General features: G+C 52.8%; 4 protein-coding genes across 4 annotated transcripts; 1 reads left to right on the top strand and 3 right to left on the bottom strand.

The window, feature by feature from the left end:
* Nucleotides 1–113: 113 nt before the first annotated feature.
* PV08_06484 (uncharacterized protein) lies at nt 114–1751 on the bottom strand (the record flags this gene model as incomplete). Its single annotated transcript, XM_016380821.1, has 1 exon — nt 114–1751. The coding sequence occupies one exon, from the start codon at nt 1749–1751 to the stop codon at nt 114–116; it is 1638 nt and encodes a 545-aa protein (XP_016236648.1).
* Nucleotides 1752–10052: 8301 nt separating this feature from the next.
* On the bottom strand, nt 10053–11807 carry PV08_06483 (T-complex protein 1 subunit epsilon; the record flags this gene model as incomplete). The annotated part of the gene is made up of 3 exons (XM_016380820.1): nt 10053–10106; nt 10162–10241; nt 10295–11807. The coding sequence occupies 3 exons, from the start codon at nt 11805–11807 to the stop codon at nt 10053–10055; spliced, it is 1647 nt and encodes a 548-aa protein (XP_016236647.1).
* Nucleotides 11808–12763: 956 nt separating this feature from the next.
* PV08_06482 (uncharacterized protein) lies at nt 12764–13584 on the top strand (the record flags this gene model as incomplete). Its single annotated transcript, XM_016380819.1, has 2 exons — nt 12764–13104; nt 13170–13584. 2 exons carry the CDS (start codon nt 12764–12766, stop codon nt 13582–13584), a joined length of 756 nt encoding a protein of 251 aa, XP_016236646.1.
* A 1252-nt stretch (nt 13585–14836) lies between these two features.
* On the bottom strand, nt 14837–18046 carry PV08_06481 (uncharacterized protein; the record flags this gene model as incomplete). Its single annotated transcript, XM_016380818.1, has 1 exon — nt 14837–18046. The coding sequence occupies one exon, from the start codon at nt 18044–18046 to the stop codon at nt 14837–14839; it is 3210 nt and encodes a 1069-aa protein (XP_016236645.1).
* Between the last annotated feature and the right edge of the window lie 718 nt (nt 18047–18764).

Here is an 18764-nt window from a genome sequence, read left to right as displayed (position 1 = left end):
TCAAGGTCATAAACACATGCATAGCATAAAATCGCTAGGAACGCAAGCCAAAAAGGATAAAACAAAAACAAAAACGTAGACTAAAAACCATAAGAGTCGTTCGAAATCTTGCCCTACCAACCTTTGGCATGGTACTCCCAAGGGTTGTCAAAGTAGTGATTCCAAGAATTGTTCTTGGAAGTCTCCTGTAGGGCGCCTGCTGGAGGTGCTCTGGGTGGCCCTGTTTGTGGTGGCATGGTGTGAGATTGAAGATTTGCCATGCTCTGAGCGGTTCGTCGCTTGAGGAAAGCATTGGCGGTCTGGGACTTTTGCTGTCTTTCCCAGAGTAGATTTTTGCGTAGAGATTCCGTCAGCTCCGTCGACAACATGTTTCTCCTCGTGGTCCGAGGAGAATGTGCCACGGATTTTGCGGTTGGGTTAGGAGGCGGGATCTGTATCGGTCGTCGGCCCGAACTATGCATCATCATACCGTCATCTTCATCAGGAGAGCCGGCCAGTGTCTCTGCGTGTGTCGATGGGGCACGTGTCCGGTGTAGTGCGGGTTGTGAGTAGGCGTGGTTGAGTCCAGTCTGGGACTTATTGAGCGCTAATGTCAGCATCGACCGTCGTGACACCAAGTCGGGACGGCTATCGACACGGCGGAAAAGATGAGGTTCTTGCAGGACCTTTCCATTTGCGCCGTCGTCTGAATTGGAATCTTCCCACTCGTCACCGTCTTCTTCCTCATCTTCATCAATGGCAGACTCGATGACTTCGTCGGTGTCGTCTTCCTCGTCGCTACTCTCGATGGCGCCCTCATCATTCTCGGCATCTTCTTGGATTCTTCGTTCTGCAACAACATCTTTAAACGACGTTCGCTTGGGCTGCAATTTCGACTGGGACACTGGCAAGGTTGTTTTACTTAGGCTTTGGGAGAGTGAGCTCCTCGGCGGGGGCGCCTTGTGGGAAAGCACTCTTTGCTCGAAGGACGACTCGTCATCCTCGGAAGAGCCACCGAGGGTGAAGATGCCGGCCTTGACTGCAGGGGGGGCTGCAATATTCAGCTGGGACGAAGGCACCGGGTGCATTCCAATGCTTGCCTTGCGCTTTTGGAAGGACGAAGCAGCTGGAGAGAAGCCATGGACAACGGATCCAGAACGTATCAGGCCATCTGAGGAGACCGAGGTGTCTGAATCGCGATGTTCGCTCTGGCGTGCCATCGTACTCCTCGTGGCAGTTGTTGTCGCGGACAAACACGATTCGGTCGAATCGTGCAGAGGCCCAGACTCGTCTTCTGGTTCGACGTTTGGCGGCACGGACGTGGGCGGGGGGAGCGTGGGAACACTGGCTTGTATGGAGGGGGACAACGGGCCGAGGGCCGTCTTCTCTTTTATCGTCACCATGATCTTTTCGAGCGCATCGGGTGTCAGGTGGCGTGATTTGGAGAGCGAACTGGCGCATTCCTCTTGGCCAAAGGATCTCGATCGGGTCGATACTGGTTTGTCGTTCAGGCTGTCGTCCGAAGAGAAGGAATTGGAGAGCGAGGGGGCCCGGGAGGTTGCGGGCGGTGAATCGACGGGTGTTACACACAAGGACTCGCGAGACCATACCCGCCAGCTCATGTTCTCATATCGGTGGCCTTCTTTGATCGTCTCGGAACACTTGTTGAACATTGTCCACATTGCTTTCAGACTGATTGCGTTTGCAGGATCGATCTGGTGCATTTTCTGTGCGTCTAGTTGCAGGACTTCGGGCACCGGACAAGACGCCATTTTGAGCGTCTTCTCTGGTCGGGAGTGGGCGAGGGTGAGCAGGGCGGTGGTTGCGAGGCGAGAGAGTGCCGTGGGAGTAGAGCGGCACCGCTTGCAATTGCGTCGCCGGCAATCTTCGATGTCGGCAAACGGGTGGGAAGTGAGAGTGATCGGCTTGTGACGCAATTTCTGAGATCGGCTCCGATCAGTTGGGACGGGTGTTCTGGGGAACGCGAGGGGGGCAGGCGGGTTGAGGAGGTGCTAAAGGGTCGACAGAGGGACGAAGCGTATACTCGCAGAGAGTGCAGAGCGGAAAGCGAGGGTGCAGGCCATGGAATCAACCATGGACAAAAAGTGGTGGGTGGTGGTGGTATGTTGAGTAAGTAGGTGGAAGAGAGATGCGCTTTGGGGAAGGGAAGCGGTATAACTACCCAGGTAGGGTAACTCAGCATCACGGGCCCAGGTGGAGGGCAAGCCGGGGACCAGGGCAATGGCAGAGGCGAGGCCATGGGGCAACACCAGGGCACAGGGCACAGGACACGAAAAAGAATCAACGCCAGGGGGGGGGGGTGTCGGCCAGTGGTCAGCATGATTCGGGTAGAATTTCATGGCCGTGGACGGCTTCACCAGGTGTCAGGGCCCAGGGCGACTAGCCCGTTAGTCCCTAGAACACCTAGAACAGGGCGGGCCTCTGCGCTAAAGCCGACGTTACGGGGCCAGTCGACTAGTTGGGCTAAGGCCACTAGCGCACTCGGGTCCAGGGCCGAGGGACGAAAACGAGAGACGGTGCAGGGAAGAGGATTTCGAGACCGTCTCGGTAAGGTGAATTGCATTTGAAATGACAGGCCGTTAATCGACCCGCCCGGCAATTTGGCTTCGCTCGGTTCAATCCAATAGCCTTGAGTTCCAATGTGCTGTGCAAGACTTGAGCCCCGAGTACCTCACCCAGGCATCGTCACAGCGACAACGCCTGACCAGGCACCGCCGCATTCACCCACCTGGTACAGAGTTCTGCTCGCGGCTCACGGCTTCTTGTCTGAATCCGGCAGAGGAGCAACTCACCGTCGGTACGAGGCCAAGATCTCAGAGCACCTACTCGTCTACATACGGATGCCTAGGTAGTACTCGCAGTTACCAAGGAAGTCCCTACCGCGCGATCCCTTGGGGGGGTCAACGGTAGAATGGCATGTGAGAAGTGTTGAGAAGCGCGCCGTTCGGAGATACGATATTCCGAAAAGGTCATCTGGGTGCCAGTCACATGCCCGGCACGGATCTGTGTGTTGGTCTGTCTTCCCTCAGCCACACCAGACAAAGACAGCGTTCAGGGGGCTTGCAGGAATTGAAGTTACAAGTACGAGTACTGTGCCGTGCAGAGAAAAACCCAACTCTACTACTGTATGATCTCGTAATAAGAACCATCAATTTGAGTTGTCAGAGCAGCTGACTCGGGACATCCCTCGGGACATCCGTTTGCTCGACCTGCCGCGTTGACTGCAAAGTTGAGTTTTTCCGCAGCCCTGTGAATTTCAGCCAGATTGAGCCAGTAAGCGAGTGTCACAAAGCTGCCCTCTTGCTAATAAGATTCATCCGGCTTCCCCGTGCAGACTAAACGCGTCCACGTGCGACTTCTCGCCCTTTTTCCCTTCCGCGTTGGGTCTTTTTTGCATGTCCAGCTGACGCTCGACGGAGTAACCTCCACGGTGATACATGCTAGCAACATTGTTATGGATTGATCGCCTTCAGGAGGGAGATTGGTACAGAATCATCATCCCACGCCCGGCGAGAGGCTTTTTTCTGGGAGACTGTATGTACAGTACCAAGGTTGTTGAAGTAGCCAGTACCCGGTCATGGTCGAGTCAAGTGGAAGAAGCACTGACATGTGCGTGTTTGCTCGTCCTTGGCTATACCAAAGTCTTTCACAAGGCAGAGTTGGATATCCTTTATGTACTGCTCGTATTGTTAGCCACCATGGCGTCTGCCTCTGGTCTGTGCCCCAACGCTCTGGTTCCCAACCCGGATCTTGCCCCGAACACGGTCAAACGCGGTGCTCGGTATCGGTTCCTCCTGTAGGTATTGTACCTGAATTTAGCCTTCTAACACAACTACGAGTAGTTACTGCTCTGCTCCCCTCATGGCTATGAAGTACCTAGAATACACTACAACGCAAGCTTGATCCGTACTGTATCTCCCGATGCACGGGAGCCCGTGGCGCTGCCTTCCGTCTCAGACGATGCACACATAAGCAGAGCCGCGATCAGCAGTGGTCCTCCCGGTTCGGTGCTACTCGTATCCCCTACCACGCCACAACGCTACCGCCGCCGACTCCCACGTCCTCGCTAACTTATTAGACATACTGCGACTCGGCGCCTTTGGAGGGTGGCAGAGGCATAAAGTATGGCATCCCACGGCTGGCAATCCCTTCAGTATCATGTACGCACCACGGCTGCATGCAACTGAGCCGATGCACAACACCACCACCACCACCACCGTCATCACGCCGGCCCCTGCAAATGTGGCTGAAGCGGTGTCCAGTGGGAGAAATCCAAAACGTGACAGCCTCCTTCATGTGATGGCGCGATGCGTTTTCAACGAGGCAAATCGCCACGAGCACCGTCTTCGATTGGACCTTGTCGAAGACCACCCCCATGCTTTCCAAGCCGGAATTATCACACCCCCGGGCCATCATGATGATGCGACTCAACTTCGTAAAAAAGCAAGTCACCAGGCCATCGGCAATTGGGCTCCGCGCCGCCTCTGAGACTAGCAATGATCGCCCTCCCAGCCGTTCCCCGACCTAGCGGCCTGGGCTTGTAAAAGTTACCTTACCTTTTCCTTTGGGAAGTGTACCTCCCCTCAAAGGGGAGGGTGTGGTGAACGGGTGCGCCCACAGTTTGATGGCCATATGGGCATTGTCATGGCCCATCACCAAGGTAAAAGTTACTTGGTACTAACCCTAAGCAGCTATTTGTATCCGTACTGTGTATTTCTGATCGGAACCGCAGCTGGACACCCTTGTCCCAAAGTGGTACAATAATCGTACAGTACCTTGTCGCTGGAACCGAGCCCGTCGGACTTTTAAAACGCCTTGTTGAGCTCGCCTCCCTCTCTTCTCCCTCCGTCTATTCTGGAAGTGTATCTCCGTCTCGAGGCTTGCTGCTTAGCTTTGACTTTACTAGTAGGCGATAACGACCGGGTACGAACTACCACTGCATGTCCATTATGATGGTACCGTGATCGATTCATTACGAGTATATTTGCGGTGGCTGGCACGCCAATAGCTGCTTGCAGCAAGTTACTTGGGTCTTGGGCGCGGGCGGAATGCCTTTGGCATATGCCGAGGGTGGGGTGGCTCATCAGGCTCAAATCAACTTGCAAGGGGGAGAGAGGTCGGGGGGGAGGGGGGGGGGGGGGGGGGGGGGGGGAGTGTGGGTTGTTCTAACTTCCAACTGGACTGGTCTTTTACGGAACATCAACGGTTTTCCAGTTCACAGTAATGATCATCATGGCCATCTCACAGTTTCATCCATGGCCATCTCTCTCAGCTTGGCGTGAATATTGCAGACTGGCAATCCGGACCGAGGAACAGAATCCCCAAAGAGATATCCGGTTTCCATGCAGACAGTCCAGTGAGTCTTACAGGTTGCGGTCGAGCATGGCTCGTTGTCCTAGTGGTAGGAGGTCCTGGGTATGATCTTCCTTGCGCAGCCTCACCGCATCGCTTGAGCTGGGACACCGACTTTTTCGCTGCTTGTACTCCGTACTGTATGTTTGGAGGACTGTCAACAATGATAGCGCCGCGGCACGCCGGAACGTCGATCGTCCTACTCCTGGCGACGGATAGGAACTACGTGACCTACGACAGGTTCAAGTACCAATCTGCAAGGCTGCTGTGCTGTGCAAGGCTCAATTAGCCTGGAGCTTCCTTCGCTTCGCCTTTGTCCTATGCAGAGTGCGATTGACCTATCTAACTAGATACAGGGTGAGGTTTTACTACTGCAAGGGTTTGTATGGCCCATCTGTCTGGCTGTCACACTTTCTAGGCACGACGTACACTACGTACCTTAGCATCTCAGCTTTATCCGAACTTTGTATCATATATGGTCACCCCTGCCGTCAGGAAGCGCACATGGGTAATCGGTATGATGTAAAGTGATGATGTATGTATCCCCCCTTGGTCTTGCATCTTGCAATCTCATTCACCTTTTTTACCTTTCGTTTTACACTGTTTCTTGCCCACACGTCAAATTCCTGTCAAGCACTTCATGTTCCAAAAGCTTATACTCATACACGTACCAAAAGCTAAGTTTACGTTGCCATGACGGATCGTGGCCCTCTGCGCTGTCAAATCTACCAGGTAGGGACAGGGGACAAGGGACAAGGGACAAGGGACAGAGTCAGAAGATATCTCATTATTGTCCTCGGTGGCGCGCGGCGGATTGATTCAGGCGTTTGTTGTCGTCGTTGTACCTTCATCCCGTCTCCTCTCAGCTCCATCAGCCTTTTGCAAGACGACAGGTCACAAGCCAAGGCTTGTTTTTGCCCTCAAAACCACCTACCTGAGGTACGGTATGTATCAGACGCACATCGACAAACGATGTAACCCCCCCTGACACCAGATTTTGTTTGTCTCCGTACCCGGTACACGTCCTCTCTCAGTGACGAGATGATGATGAGGGTTTGATGGAACCGACTCGGATCCTGCAACCTGCCCTCCCAGCCAGCTTTGCAAGTTGTCGTCGCCCGTGCTATCAATCTGACGTGGAGCGCAAAGATGCACAGATTGGACATTTAGTTTAGGTAGTTACCTGTAGGTATCTGAGGTAGTCCAGGGCGCACTACACGTTGCAATTCCGGAGAAGCCGGCATGAGTATTTCTACACTCCATCAGGCATGCATGCTGCACGCAAAGCTAAGGGGGGGGGAGTCGGGGGGTCATTATCATTCGTGCCCGGGACGAGGACGGTAGCGGTCCTTGTCCGAGTATAGTAGCAGCATAGCAGTTTCTCTCGCTCACTGGGAATGGGGTTGACATCGCTTCTGGCTATGTTGTCCGGTTGCGAGCGAGTGTCCACCGCAACAAAATGGACGGACGGACGGATGGATGGATGGATGTTGGACGACTGGACGGCACCACTCATCCTCGTCGTCGTCGTCGCCGTCGTCATCCTCATCATATACTCCAACTCAGACTGGGTCGGGACGAAGAGACACACATACCTCTAGTAGGTACTCGGTTCCACCTGGGCTCGGGACGGGACATTACATTGCCAATACTTCCGGAAGCACGAGTAACCACAGCCATTCTATCCAAGACCACCCACCCGTCAAAGGTAAGTTCGAGGACACGAAGGGTAGTCATGCGTACCCGTACACTGTACCATGCGCTTGCCCCCCGCCTTTTTGGTGAAACAAAAACAGAAAGAGGAAAACGGTCGGTGCAATAAAAACCCCAAAAAATATCGGTTTTCGGGGCCCTGGCTCCGCGAATCGGGGGAGTACGGAGGGGGGCGTCTGAAACTGACTACACACCAACAATAGTAGTTGGCTCTTTTGCCATTTGACAGGAGAATCTATCATTTTTAGCTGCTACTGTAGCTGCAGGTCAGATCGGATCGGGGCGGTGGGTGCCCATACTGCACCATGTCAATCAAATCTCTTCATATGTACATCTTGCAGGTAACAATACACTGACTCGACTGACTCGACTGACCTCGACGTGACAGGCCCCACGTCGTCGAGAAGACAGCTGAGCCCGACGTCAAAAACCGCATGGACAGATTACCAATGTTTGACACCCTGGACAATATGGGAATCGAGAAACGGGGCCTAAAAAAAAAGAGTATTGGTGTGTGCTTGACTCGATCGAAAAAGAACATTCCCACCCTTGCCCCCCCCCCATCCCCTGCTGATCGTTTGAAACCCATGACCATTTCAGAGGTGACCTCGATGTTTTCCGCAAAAGTGCACGATGGCGAGTCAATCAGTTACTGACGCGTGCGAGGAGCATGAGGCCGTCGGTCTGTTTTTACACTCCTCGGTTCAGTGGCACCATTAACCTTTCAACTGTTCACTATTCACTATTCACGATCATCGTGCCGTAACTCGCACTCTCACCCAACAATCCCGTGGATCGACGACACTCGTTGCTGAGGGACATGACGGTCCGAGCACCGTTGGTGTTTGCACACTCGGCAATCGACGCCCTGAGCTGAAGATCTACATACCATTCGGTAAACGAGAGAGTACGGGGTAGTTGGTGGCCCCCCTCCCCCAGAAACACCAAAAGCAACATGTTCAACAAGTCAAACAGTGGGGTCAAAAGGTGTCCAGAGCTCTCGATTTTTCCATAGCGCCCTGATCACAAGCAGGACCCAAGTCGGAGGCAGACTCAGCAGGGTCACAATTAGCGTCGACACCTCCCTCCCAGCCTGCGCATCTGAAAATCCATCGTTGATCGTCGTTTACCGTACAGTACGAGCACATCATCATCGATGAAGAAAAGCCCGGGTAATGTGGTTCTTGCATGTTCCGCGCGCTCATGACAGCCACCCACAGCGCCCATTCAATAATTGTAGGACCGATTCACACGAGCACTAGTTAGTACCGGTACAGAAGTGACACCAACGTACATCTTCGTTCCCCAAGAGTAAATCTCCGATCTCGTCGTTGTCATGGGATCTGGGGCTATTTCCACGAGAAGAGTACACGACTCGGCTGTGTCCGAGAAGGAAAAAAAAAGAATACACTGGCATGCTTCCTCGGCGGATGGTTGCAGCGGACGACGACGACCACAATGACCACACTGCCTGATCCTGCAATGGACGATCCTGTACTGTGTACTCGTACCGCTGATCCAGTGGAAGTTTGGGCCTCTCTCCAAGCCCGTGCTGGCTTGCAATATTGTCTGTCTAACTAGGTGCACCTGCTCCGGGGCGCCTGGGGTAAGTGATATGATGGCACCGATGGCGGCGCACGCCCGCATCCTCGAGGCGTCTCAGCACTCCGCAGCGATGTTTGATTCCGCCCAGCAAGAACGGTGAGAAGTAATGGAGACAGAGGCCAGCCTGCCAGCCCTAGAGCACGAAGTGAGTGTGTGAGTGGGTTGGGGAGATCGAAACACAACCTGACATGAGGCTTTCCGCCTTTCTTCCTTCTCTTTCTTCGTCGGACTTGTCGAGAGCAAATTCTCGCTGCCAAATGCTGCCTGGATTCGTCCCGCTAATGGGTGAATGCCAGCACGGCAAGGATCACTGCTGTCGTCGACACTGCCCTTCTCGACGTGCGTCCGGATAACGAGATGTCGAGCAGTTCTGGCAGGTGAGCTCATGATGACGGCATCGGTTCTCGGGGGGAAAGGGAGAGCGGTGCTCGACCGCGGCGGGCCCGACGAACGGGTCAAGGGAGGTTCATCTGTCATGCTTGAGGCGGAAAAAAACACGATGCCAGGCCCTCATTACCGCCGAGGATTCTGATATCCAAGGGCGGGCCAGAGGATCGTTGCGGCATGGTGGTGAATGCAGCGGCCATGGCCAGGGTTCTCAAGTATGACAGCACAAGACGGGGGGACCGGTGTTGACACTTGAACAGATCGAAATGTTGTTTTACGGATGCTAGATGGCTTTTGAGGGCTATGCCTGCTTCTGTTGACGGATGTTGGGTCCTGTGGGAGACAAGATGTCGCTTGAACAAGCGAAATCGAGCCAGGTTACAAGACATGAAGTGGCCCTGAGGGCTTGAAGGTGTGTAAGGTCCGAAGCGTTTGATTACGTGACATCGTACATAGGTCGTTTCGCAACAGGGCACGGTTCTGCGAGAGGAGAGGACCACGTCCTCGGCTTGAATCCTGCGAGGGATCTATGAGGTCCTGCGTACGGGGTGCGAGGCGGGTGAATTGGATAGCCGGTCCCCTTTCTGCACCTAGCCGACACCTTCTGAGCCTGTGGCTGCACGGCTCGTCTAAGACTTCAACGTGGACGATCAACGACGGTTCATATGGCGAGCTACACCCACCGAGTTTGGCACTGGCTAGTTTTTTTCAGACCGTGTTGAGCAAGGCAGTGTGATTCAGAAAGAGATTCGCACATCTCTCAGAAAAGGCATCTGGTATTAAACTCAAAAAGAGAAGACATATCACGTCGAACAGGATTGGGACGATTGGGGAGCATGGCAGACACAGAAACCGGAGATGTCAAGAGGTTTATTGATTCTATCCCATTTCGAGTCCGGGTATCTTTTTATACAGATTCATGTATTCCTTTTGTCATTGCATGCGTTTTTGGTCCAACAGACGCCGTAGAGTATTGGATAGTTTCAACAACGAGCTTAGAACTCGTTGTCGTCATCTCCTGACATGATCACATTGTTGATTTTGAGCACCTAGAAACAAAAACCCGTCAGTGACGCTTACAATTTGGAGGGACCTTTTGCTTACCATTCGGCACAGCTGCGTCGCCAGCAACAGTTGCGACCTCTTTCCGATCAGGGGGTCAATGACAAAGTGTTCCCGCATGTCTACGAGGAAATAGTTAGTACGATAGTAGAGCGAGTTCCCGGGGGCCTCTTACCATTGCTACCAGTGCTCATACAATCCACACCCAGTCGTGAGTTCTGCTCCTTAACTTGTCGGGACTTGACCGCCGCAAGTGTCTCGATAGGGCTCAGTCCAGAGTTCTCTGCGAGAGCCATAGGGACAGCGTCAAGGGCGTCAGCAAATGCTCTCATGGCATATTGTTCCAGGCCAGGCGATTTGTTGGCCGCGTCTTCCACTGCCAGAGAGCATGCAATCTCAGCGGCACCGCCGCCATACACAACTCTGTTGTCTCTGACCAGGTTTCGTACCACGCACAGTGCGTCATGTAATGATCTCTTTGCCTCATCAATGATCATCTTGTTGCTGCCTCGCACAAAGACGGTGACTGCCCGAGTGTTTGCGCATTCTTCGATGACCAGCATCTTTTCACGGGTGGTGCCAAAAGTCATTTCTCTTACAACACCAGCTTTGCCCAGCTTTTCACTGCTCAAATCCTCGAACCGAGGGACAATCCTTCCGTTGGTGGCAATGGCTATCAACTCAATCTCAGGCCCGCCGACCCATCGAACGGCTGGTAGATGGTTTTGGAGGAGAAGATGGTTTGCTTCATCATCAAAGCCCCATTGGCAGATGACGAGATTCGCTCCGGTGGCCTTGATCATATCGATCATCTCGACGAATTTATTCTGCTCATACTGTTGCAGTTTCTTGAATTCCTCCACGGAAGAGATATCAAGTTTGTGCTTGGTCTTCGGCTTGGGAGGTTCAAAGGCGCATGTTAAAATGGCAAGCTTTGCGTCTTTCACTTCGCTGGGCATCTGGGGGTGTGAGAAATCCTTGTCCACAATGACACCCTTGACTAGTAGAGAATCCTCTATCGAGCCTCCGGCCTTTCCATCGACCTTGATAAGTTCAAAGTCGACATCTTTGCGCTCCAGGTCCGCAACAGACATGACAGCATCCACGGCAATTTTGGCGAATTGATCATGTGCTTTGCTGACGATTTTGCTGCCCAGACTTGTTTTGGCGACCTTTATCAGATTTTCCTGTCGTTCTCTTGAAAATGGTATCTCGTCGCTGATCTTGTCCAGTTGTGCAACTGCGACTTCACAGGCCTGATCATAACCATCTGCAATGCGGATTGGATGAATGCCCTTATCAATGAGGTCCGCAGCCTGGTCTAATAAAGCTGCTGCCAACACGACCACGCCTGTAGTGCCGTCGCCAATCTCCTCGTCTTGTGACTTCGACAGCTCGACCATCAATTTCGCAATCGGGTTTGTAAGTTCCATTTCAGACATGATCGTACGGCCGTCATTTGTAATCTGAATGTCTCCATCGGGAGATATGAGAATCTTGTCCAGTCCTCGAGGTCCCAAGGATGTCTTGACAATGCTGGCTACTGTCCTAGCCGCCACAATATGCTGCTTGACGGCGTCTGTGCCATGGGTTCTCTTCTTCTTTCCTTGGTCTCGAACAACGATGAATGGCCGGCCGGTTTCATCCTTGAGCAGTTGAGCCTGCGACAAATCTACTTGCATCGCCATCTTGGGAAAAAGGCCGCGGAGCCAATATTAGTGAGTATTGACGTCCACTGGGCGCAGAAAAGCCTTGACTTTTGGATTCGTAATATGCTCAAACGCTCGACAAGGTTGCGAATGTTGGTAGGTAACGATTGACGGAAAGGGACCTTCCTCCTTCAACAAGAGGTTTCTCCCGACTATACAAATAATGCAATCGTTTGCACGGATTGAAGCAGGATGTTGGTGGGATGGTTACCTGAAATTTTTGGCCTTCTCCAAATGATGGACAGGGAACGCGCAGCGCAGCCAGATATCCCGCCAAGATCAGGCTCCGGCGCAGCCTTGCCTCAACTCGCCCCCGAGCGTTCATATGTGCTGTATGTATATTTCTACAGACACTGAGTTTCTAGATCTTCACCTTTATGATAGATATCGCAGTAGCAGGCTGCCTTGACAAGGGTTTTGCTAGCAACAGCTGGCTGAAATACCAACATCTCTTCCCTGATATAACCTGCAAATAGTCTAGAATCAGTTCGACAATACACACTTGGCCTCTTGCAACCATAGAAACGATGTAAGGACTGTCCCATTCCAGACAGTACCACAACCAGAGACGTTTCCGAATTCTCATGCAACATTCTCGTTGAAGCTCTCGGTTGCCCACAGATGACTAAGGGGAATTCCAGTCACGTGACGCGGAGAGTCGCGTAGGGGAAGCGCATCGCATCTCATCTGCGACTGAGGCTAGTTAGTAGTTAGTACTCCGTCCCTGGAATTCAATACCAGCCACAGCCTGCCGCAACCTCATGGTCAATTTCGGAGTAACAGTCTCCCAGTCATCGCCGGCTTTGCTGCTTCGCCGTCGAGACTATCTATCGCGCCATTGCCTTCATCGAGATGCCTCGACCGCTGTCGGGAGACGGTACGTTTGACCATTGACTTTCTTGGGCACCACATGTCGCGCTCTGTTTTTGAATTGCATGCGCTCCACGCATGGACTGACAAAGCCCTCAGAGGATAATTTTTCCGACGCTGGTAGTGGTGCAGGCGACATAACCCACGGCACACCACCCACAGACAAAGCATCCAAAAACCAGCTCAATGGTACACTTCGCGACGAGGTTGAGAAGGGGTCTTCCCGCGCGCAAAGCGAAGGCAGCGAAGGGAGCGAAACCAGTGATGACGACGAAGGCGAAGATTTATACGTTGTAGAAGGAATACAAGGCCATCGCACGAGGAAAGGCATCGTAGAGTATCTCATCAAATGGGTTGGGTACGACGAAGCCGAGAACACATGGGAGCCTCAGGAAAATCTTCTGCCGTCAGTCTAACCTGACTTGGGTCTCTTTTGATTTCCATCCGAGAAGACTAACAAACGGTTCTCAGGCATGCACGAAAGGTGCTGCAAGATTACCATGACACCATCGGCGGGGCTCCAAGCGCAAATACTGTCAAGAGAACGAAATCCAAACAGGCACTGAAATCCGAAGCATCACAAGACCAACCGCAACGAAAAAAGCAGAAGAGAAGCTCCGCGTCTAACGAACAAGACTGGACTCCGTCCGGCAAGGACTGGGAGCCTCAAGTGGACAAGATCGACACCGTTGAGCGCAACGCGTCCGGGACGCTTATGGCATACATTCTTTTTAAGAATGGCAAAAAGTCAAAAGTCACCATGGACAAGGTCTACCAGCACTGTCCTAGGCCTATGCTCAGATTTTATGAGGCCCATCTCAAGTTCAAGCAAGTTCCTAACCTGCACCTTTTGCATGTCCTAAAGCTAACATCTACGGCTAGTTGAGCTCCTAGTTCTGGTGGTATTTTGGCTTAGGCCACTCTCTTTACATCATGTACATCATCTGCTCCACTTTGCGAACAATGGTGAGGGAAGGTTTTTATGAGGTTCTTTTGACTTTGGGCTAGCTGCTAGCTTTCGTTCTGGGACAAAATGGGTTACGCATGGCGCGATGAGGTGATACCAAAAGGAAGGAAGGGAAGCAGTGATGGCGGCTTTTCGATCCCAGGAAGATCGTGCGTGATGTGCGCTGAAAAAGGCGAGATTGAAGAGGAATTTGCTAACAACCTGGGTACTCCGAGCACACAGTTGTTGGTGAACTCCATTTCTTCCGAAGGGTGCAAAAATGGAACGTTCACCCCGAGATGGTCGATTGTTGATGCTCGAGTATATGGGTTCGAATGTCCTCGTGCAGGAATTTCTAGACCAGGACACTGCTCGGAGCCTTGGACAACGGTAGCGGCGAGAGAAACAGCGAATTTCGTTCGGCAACTAAACTTGGCCTTGGGTACCGCTCTGGGACCATATCAGAAGACCAACCGAGAGCTTTGTGCTCCGTATCAGTAAAGAGACACCAAGTCGGGGCTAATCGTAACGCCCGACTGAATAATCCAGGATGTAGCGACGACTGCAAAGTGATTAATGCTCGCGAGACCATATTCGGTCCCAAAGGCGGCTATGTGTTTTCTCTACCTTGAATGGATACTCCGTCCGTACAATCGAGATTAATGGTCATTGGTCATTCTATACCTTGCTGGGGAGGTATACCTACCGAGCTAGGTATGTATGCTGGCTGGGTTTGAGTCAGTTATAGTGTAGAACTTCTGGTATCAAATTTCCTGCAAAGGCAACGTAAGGTGGGTAGATAGGTGGTACGGTATACAAAACCCAGAAGACCGTAAGAAAACATCATGATACTCGTCCGTTCTCATCTCGTCATGGGCTCGCCATGCGTCTGTCATCGCCGGAAGAAATCCCACGGATCCCGAGGTAGCAAGGGTTGAATCAACTGCTCATTCATTCATTCATTCATTTATCCGGTCATTCAGTCATTCAACAAACGTAACGATACATTTTCTCGGCAGGTATGATAAGATATCGATACCACATCAGGGGTATACTTTCGGTCAAGTACCCCTGCCTGGTATGTATACCTACCTGTGTACTCCGCATCTCCAGGACCGATTTTCTGGAAACCACCACCACCACTAACTACCACCAAGCAAAGTCCGAGCCATGCAAGGTAGGTAGGTACGATTTATCCTACGACCTCATCTTCAAAGTCCTTGAGATACTGGCGGCGGCGCATACAAGCTTCCTGGCCGTGTTTATTGATCAGTCGCCGCCTGTGATAGACGTCTGTGGACTTGAGGAGCTCGTCGTCTTCATCGGTCCATACACCCGGTACGTCCGAGGGGGGTCTGAGATCGGACTTGGAAGGCCGCTGCTTTTGCTGCTGACGACTTCTCCTCGAAGACGTGGCCGACGAAGGAAAAGTACGTTGCCCCTTCAGCCGCCACCGCTCGAGGAAAAATTCGACCATCTCCTCACTCCTGGGTCCGTATTCCTGAGTGGTGCAATGCGCCGCTTGGAGGAGAAAAGCGTCAGGGACGTCGGGACGTCGCTGCTTCTGGCGTCTGCACCATGCATCGATGAGAAATTCGCCGGGGCGGAGGTCCTTTTCTAGATCGTGGCGATGTGCTTCATTTGCACTGTCGGTATCGAGTGGTTCGGGACGACTCGGGAGCTGTTGTTCTTGTTGTATTTGTTGTTGTTGGCCTGCATCGCCAACATCCACATCTACTTCCGCATCTGCATCCGGAGCCCCAGAGCCAGGGCCGAGAACGCTGTCCCAGCCACCTTCGGGCTCGACTATCTCGAGATAGGCAGAGACCTCCTCGTCAAGGTCTGTCTGGCCGAACAGCGCCTGGGTCGAAAGTCGGTCGCGTGAATGCTTCCGCTTTCGTGGCTGCTGCTGCTGCTGTTCTGGTGCTGTCTCATATTGTTCCAGCGTCTCTCGACTTGTCTGGTACGACTCCTGAGCGTTCCTCTGCAAAGTTTCGTGGTTTGGCGTGCTGTATGAGTTTGACCCCTCCCTCTCGTCACCAGGCTCTTTTTGTGTATCGGAACGGGGCTCGCTCATAGTTACTGAGGACTGGTCTTCCTCGCTAATCAGGTCGATCCTCAGCGGACTCGTCATAATATCATCCTCTAATTCACCTTCCTCTTCTCGGAGCGTACTTAGCCCTTCCAGTACTTCCAGGTCGTCTTCTTCCTCGTCCTGTGCTACGAACAGCGGTGAGAACCCTTCTGGAACAGGCAGAGGTGAATCTCGTGAAATGCTCCTCGAAGCCAAAGGGGGAGAATTCAATAACACATCTGTCTCTGTAGAGCTGTGAAATACCGGTGGTTCCCGGCGTGGACCTCTGTCCATCCTGAGGGACGACTCCTGCTCGATATCGAGATCGCCTGGTCCATCATGCAGGCGTGGTCGATGGTGGTTACTGAATGTTACAAAGCTGAATGAGGGAGCAGGATTTACGGCCCTCTTATCCATTCTTGCCGTCTGCTCATTGGAAGGTATTTGAACCTCCTCCAGTTGAGATTCACCAATTGTCAGCCCAGGGTTCTGCGAGAAGGATTGTGTGTTACTTTGATTGCTAGTTCCATTGGTGCTCTGGGTTGATTGTGATTGGGAGCCGCGCCCAGGTCCTGTACTTCGCTTCCTAGCTTCGTTTGGTTCTGGAGCTCGAACCAGTGTGGGAGATTCTGGTTGGAAAGAAGGAGATCGTAAGTGGCATTGTGCCCGTGGTGTCGTCCGTCCATCTCCTGCAAAACCGCCCACGTCCGCAGGTGAGATTTTGGGGGATACTTTGATGGAGGCGATAATAGGGGGTATAGCAAGTTTTGGAGGAGAGGATGCACGCGGGGGCGTTTGCATGACACCCGGATCTGGGTTCTGATCTTCCTTCGGTGCATTCAATCTGACTATGCCCATGGTTGAAGGTCTTGGAACGCCGTGCGTCCTCAAGAAGACGGCACATGGATTGCACAAGATTCGGCCTTTCCTATCGTGATGCCACTCCTGCGCTTCCATCGTGTAGCAGTTGGTGCACCTGTCGAGCTCTTCGCCGAGCCCCTTGTCCTGGTTCATGTCCACGTCGCCGTCAGCCGGCTGTTCGTCTTCATCTTCATCTCCAGCGTTATTCTCATCGTCGTCATTACCATCACCAGTCGAGCTGTCCTCTTTCCGCATAGACATGTAAGGTGCAATTTGATCCATTGGCACGTTTTCTATCCTGCAATAGTCTGGCAAAACACGATACTCAAACCAGTGTTTCCACTGTTTGGCGGTATGGTGTTTATAGTCTTCAGACGATGCCATTTGTCTCCACACATTGTCGAATTCCTCGAGCCCCATATGGCTCAACCTCGGAACCAATCTGTAGAGTGGCAGAGACTCTGCTTTGGAAAATGGGCCTGCGATATCATCCAAGAATCTCTTCTCATTTTCCGTATGGAGTTTTTCGTCTTCCAGAGAGTCCTGAGTACTAACATTGTGCCCGGTTTTCTGAGTACGTTCGTCGTCCAACACAGCATCTTGACCCGTTCGCTCATCCCGCTTCGATGGTAACGTTTCCCGGCCCCCAGAAGCAGCAGTAGTGTGCAGTTCGGGGCTCGCGTGCCTGGTTGGAGAGTCGCTTGGATGTCGAGGCCGTATGTGAGAGGGCGCGTCGTACAAGGATCCTGCCTTTCTCTTCCTAGGTAATAACGTGGCTGTGTTGGAGCTACCTTGATCTGTTCTGTGGACGGAGCCCCCAGGTAGAGATGGCGCTTGCCGGGTTTCTTCTTCCGGACTCTGTCTTTCTTGCGACACCGACTCGACGGACTTCGTCACCTGTCTGTTCTGGAACCGAGTGGCTTTTAACCATCTATCTCGCCAACTCTGGAAAGTGTGACGTGGATTGACCTGCTCGATTTGCTTGTAGATCTCGTTTCCTTTGTATGCTCCTCCACTGTCTTCGAAAGGCTTCATCCAATTCCACAGAAACTGATCGTCTTCTTCCGTGTAGGGCACTCTTGATCCTCTGGGAGCGGTGGCAGTGCTCCCAACAGGTCTCGCGGCCCTGGTAGCAACGCCAACTGCATGGTCCGCAAGGTTTTCCAGCCGCCCCCGCCGAATCGACAACTCAACGTACTTGTAAGAATACGCTCCGACAGGCTGGTTCTTTCTCGTGTGGTCGACAAGCTTGACGTCCGCATTGGTGTCTACATTGACGATGACGGCACCGTTGTTCCGGGCGTTCTCGAGGAGCCATTTGCGCTGAGGAACCGAGTGAGAGAACCACAGTTTCTGGCCAGCGAAGAGCGTGCCACTTCCGGCGTGGTTTCCGCGGTTGTCACCATCGCCCTCGGGATCCGGATCATCACCACGATGGACGTTACTGTAGACAATATGCGACGGCATTTTGGCATCGAGTGGCCCTAGACATTGTAAGGGGGTTCCGGTGTGTTTTGGGGATGCGAAGAGTTTGTTAGAGGATGTAGATGTACGGTTTCGCTGTGAACATCATCGAAGGCGGGGTTTAACGAGCGCGCAGTCAACAAAAAAAAAGATCACGAAGCGCGTCGACACGTGACTTGAGCTTTCTGCAGCACGCGTTGAGATACGAAGCACGGAGTTGCACGGACAAGTATTCGGACAAGCGAGAATGGTGCAATAATGCGAGACTTCTGGGCGCGAGTACTACTGAGTTTTCTCGGCCACCTGCCACCGACGTGAATCGTGAATGGTATAACGTGAATGTACATTTAATGACACTGTCGACGCGGAATTGAGCGCACCCGGTCGGAGCAGCAGGCGGTCCGGAAGGGCATGTGGGGAGCAGAGATGGACAAAGAAGGCGACTTCGGGGCAAGAAATCCTGGCTCCTACGAGTATCTCCAGTATAGATAATACCACTACTCCGTGGAAGATGGCGAGAATTCCCGTCCTCGGGTCCCCTTAGAAACAACCCTCTTCCGATTCGTGGTGCCGACTGCTGTGCTCGAAGCCGCCCTCGTAGGCAACTAGTTCCCGTGGTGGCCCCACGACTGTTTTCTTTGCAAGCCCGTAGACGGGGGATAAGCAGGTCAGCGCAGGCGGCACCACGGCGTCCCTGATCGGGCACGCTGCCATTGGCCGG

This window comes from Exophiala spinifera (assembly GCF_000836115.1).
Source record: "Exophiala spinifera strain CBS 89968 unplaced genomic scaffold supercont1.4, whole genome shotgun sequence".
Taxonomy (NCBI): Eukaryota; Fungi; Ascomycota; class Eurotiomycetes; order Chaetothyriales; family Herpotrichiellaceae; genus Exophiala; species Exophiala spinifera.
Note: the sequence above shows the minus strand (reverse complement) of the source record. Positions and strands in the feature narration are given on the sequence as shown.